At 58.1% G+C, this 1,936-nt stretch overlaps 1 protein-coding gene across 1 annotated transcript; it reads right to left on the reverse strand.

Annotated features, from left to right (window-relative positions):
- Positions 1-538: 538 nt before the first annotated feature.
- On the reverse strand, positions 539-1,474 carry LOC138102010 (olfactory receptor 14I1-like). Its single transcript, XM_068999758.1, has one exon. The coding sequence runs from the start codon at positions 1,472-1,474 to the stop codon at positions 539-541; it is 936 nt and encodes a 311-aa protein (XP_068855859.1).
- Positions 1,475-1,936: the final 462 nt, after the last annotated feature.

Raw genomic sequence — 1,936 nt, forward strand, 5'->3', positions numbered from 1 at the left:
AGCCCCCAGGCCCTGCCCTGAGGCGTCAGCGCTGGCCCAGCAGTGCCCATGGCCTGTCCCTGCTGCAGCCCCGGCACTGCCACCCCAGGGCTGGGAGCGAGCCCCAGAGCACTCAGGCCCTGCAGCAACACCAGGGGCAGGAGGGCAGCGGGGCAGTGGCACGGGAGCAGCACTGGCAGCACCAAGGGCTGCTGCTCCTGGGCACAGCTGCTGTGCCCCCCTGATCTGCCCCCAGCTCTGCACACAGACATTGCTGCTGCAGCTCCACAGAAGGCAACTAAAGGGGCATCTCTGCTGGGAACTTTGCTGGCAGACCCTTGAGTTCATTAAAAGCAGCGAGAGCACAGCTCCTCATTGACACAGTCTGGGGCCACAGCCAAGGCGGAGAGAAACAAAAGGAGAAAGGCAAGAAATATTGCCCTTGCTTTGTGGACAACAATAAATTACTGAAGGCAGAAAAAATAACCCCAGAACTAAACCACAAGAACTATCAAAGACGAGTTTTTTTACAAGTGATTTGCAAAAATTGGCAACCAGTTTAATGTTTCCTAAATCGTCCAGCAACCAGTGTCCACACTGCAGCCTTGAGCTCCTGGTTCCTCAGGCTGTAGATGAGGGGGTTCAGGGCTGGAGGCACCATCGAGTACAGAATTGACAGGGCCAGATCCAGGGATGGGGAGGAGATGGAGGGGGGCTTCAGGTTGGCAAAAAAGCCAGTGCTGAGGAACAGGGAGAGCACGGCCAGGTGAGGGAGGCACGTGGAAAAGGCTTTGTGCCGTCCCTGCTCAGAGGGGATCCTCAGCACGGCCCTGAAGATCTGCACATAGGAGAAAACCATGAACACAAAACACCCAAAGGCTAAACAGATACTAACTGCAAGGAGCCCAAGTTCCCTGCGGGAGCTGGAGTGTGAGCAGGAGAGCTTGAGGATGTGTGGGATTTCACAGAAGAACTGGCCCAGGGCATTGCCCTGGCACAGGGGCAGGGAAAATGTATTGGCCGTGTGCAGCAGAGCATAGAGAAAGGCGCTGGCCCAGGCAGCTGCTGCCATGTGGGCACAAGCTCTGCTGCCCAGGAGGGTCCCGTAGTGCAGGGGTTTGCAGATGGACACGTAGCGGTCGTAGCACATGATGGTGAGGAGGGAAAACTCTGCTGAGATGAAGAACAGAAAGAGAAACACCTGAGCAGCACATGCTGAGTAGGAGATGTGGCTGGTGCCCCAGAGGGAATTGTGCATGGCCTTGGGGACAGTGGTGCAGATGGAGCCCAGGTCGGTGAGGGCCAGGTTGAGCAGGAAGAAGAACATGGGGCTGTGCAGGTGCTGGCCGCAGGCTACGGCGCTGATGATGAGGCCGTTGGCCAGGAGGGCAGCCAGGGAGATGCCCAGGAAGAGGCAGAAGTGCAGGAGCTGCAGCTGCCGCGTGTCTGCCAATGGCAGCAGGAGGAAGTGGCTGATGGAGCTGCTGTTGGACATTTGCTGCCTCTGGCCATGGGGATCTGTTCTAGGAGGAGACAGTGACAAGTCAGGGGAGACTTTCCTGAGCAATGCCCAAGCCCTTTCTCCCAGCCCTGCCCCTGCCTCTCTGTGCCACCCAATTTTCCTTTTCTCAGAGCCCTTCCCTCAGCCTCGTGCCTGGAGCTCTGCTGGGATCTGGCCCCGTTGCCGTGACGAGCAGGGGCTGTGCCCATGGACACCGAGGAATCAGCTCTGCTCTGCAGCAGTGGGGTCATGGGACAGGGGGACAAGGGCCAGTCCTGGGGTTGGACTTTGTCAAACAGAACTGCTCCTGAGGCAGAGGAGCTGGGCAGCATCTCCTGTGCCAGGGCCAAGGAACGGTGATGGCCAAAGGCACTTTGAGAGGGTTTCCTGCTGTGCCCAGGGAGAGCAGAGAGAGCTGAGCAATGCAAGAGCATTGGCTGTAACTCAGTGAAGGGT

Source organism: Aphelocoma coerulescens, unplaced genomic scaffold (assembly GCF_041296385.1).
Source record: "Aphelocoma coerulescens isolate FSJ_1873_10779 unplaced genomic scaffold, UR_Acoe_1.0 HiC_scaffold_60, whole genome shotgun sequence".
Taxonomy (NCBI): Eukaryota; Metazoa; Chordata; class Aves; order Passeriformes; family Corvidae; genus Aphelocoma; species Aphelocoma coerulescens.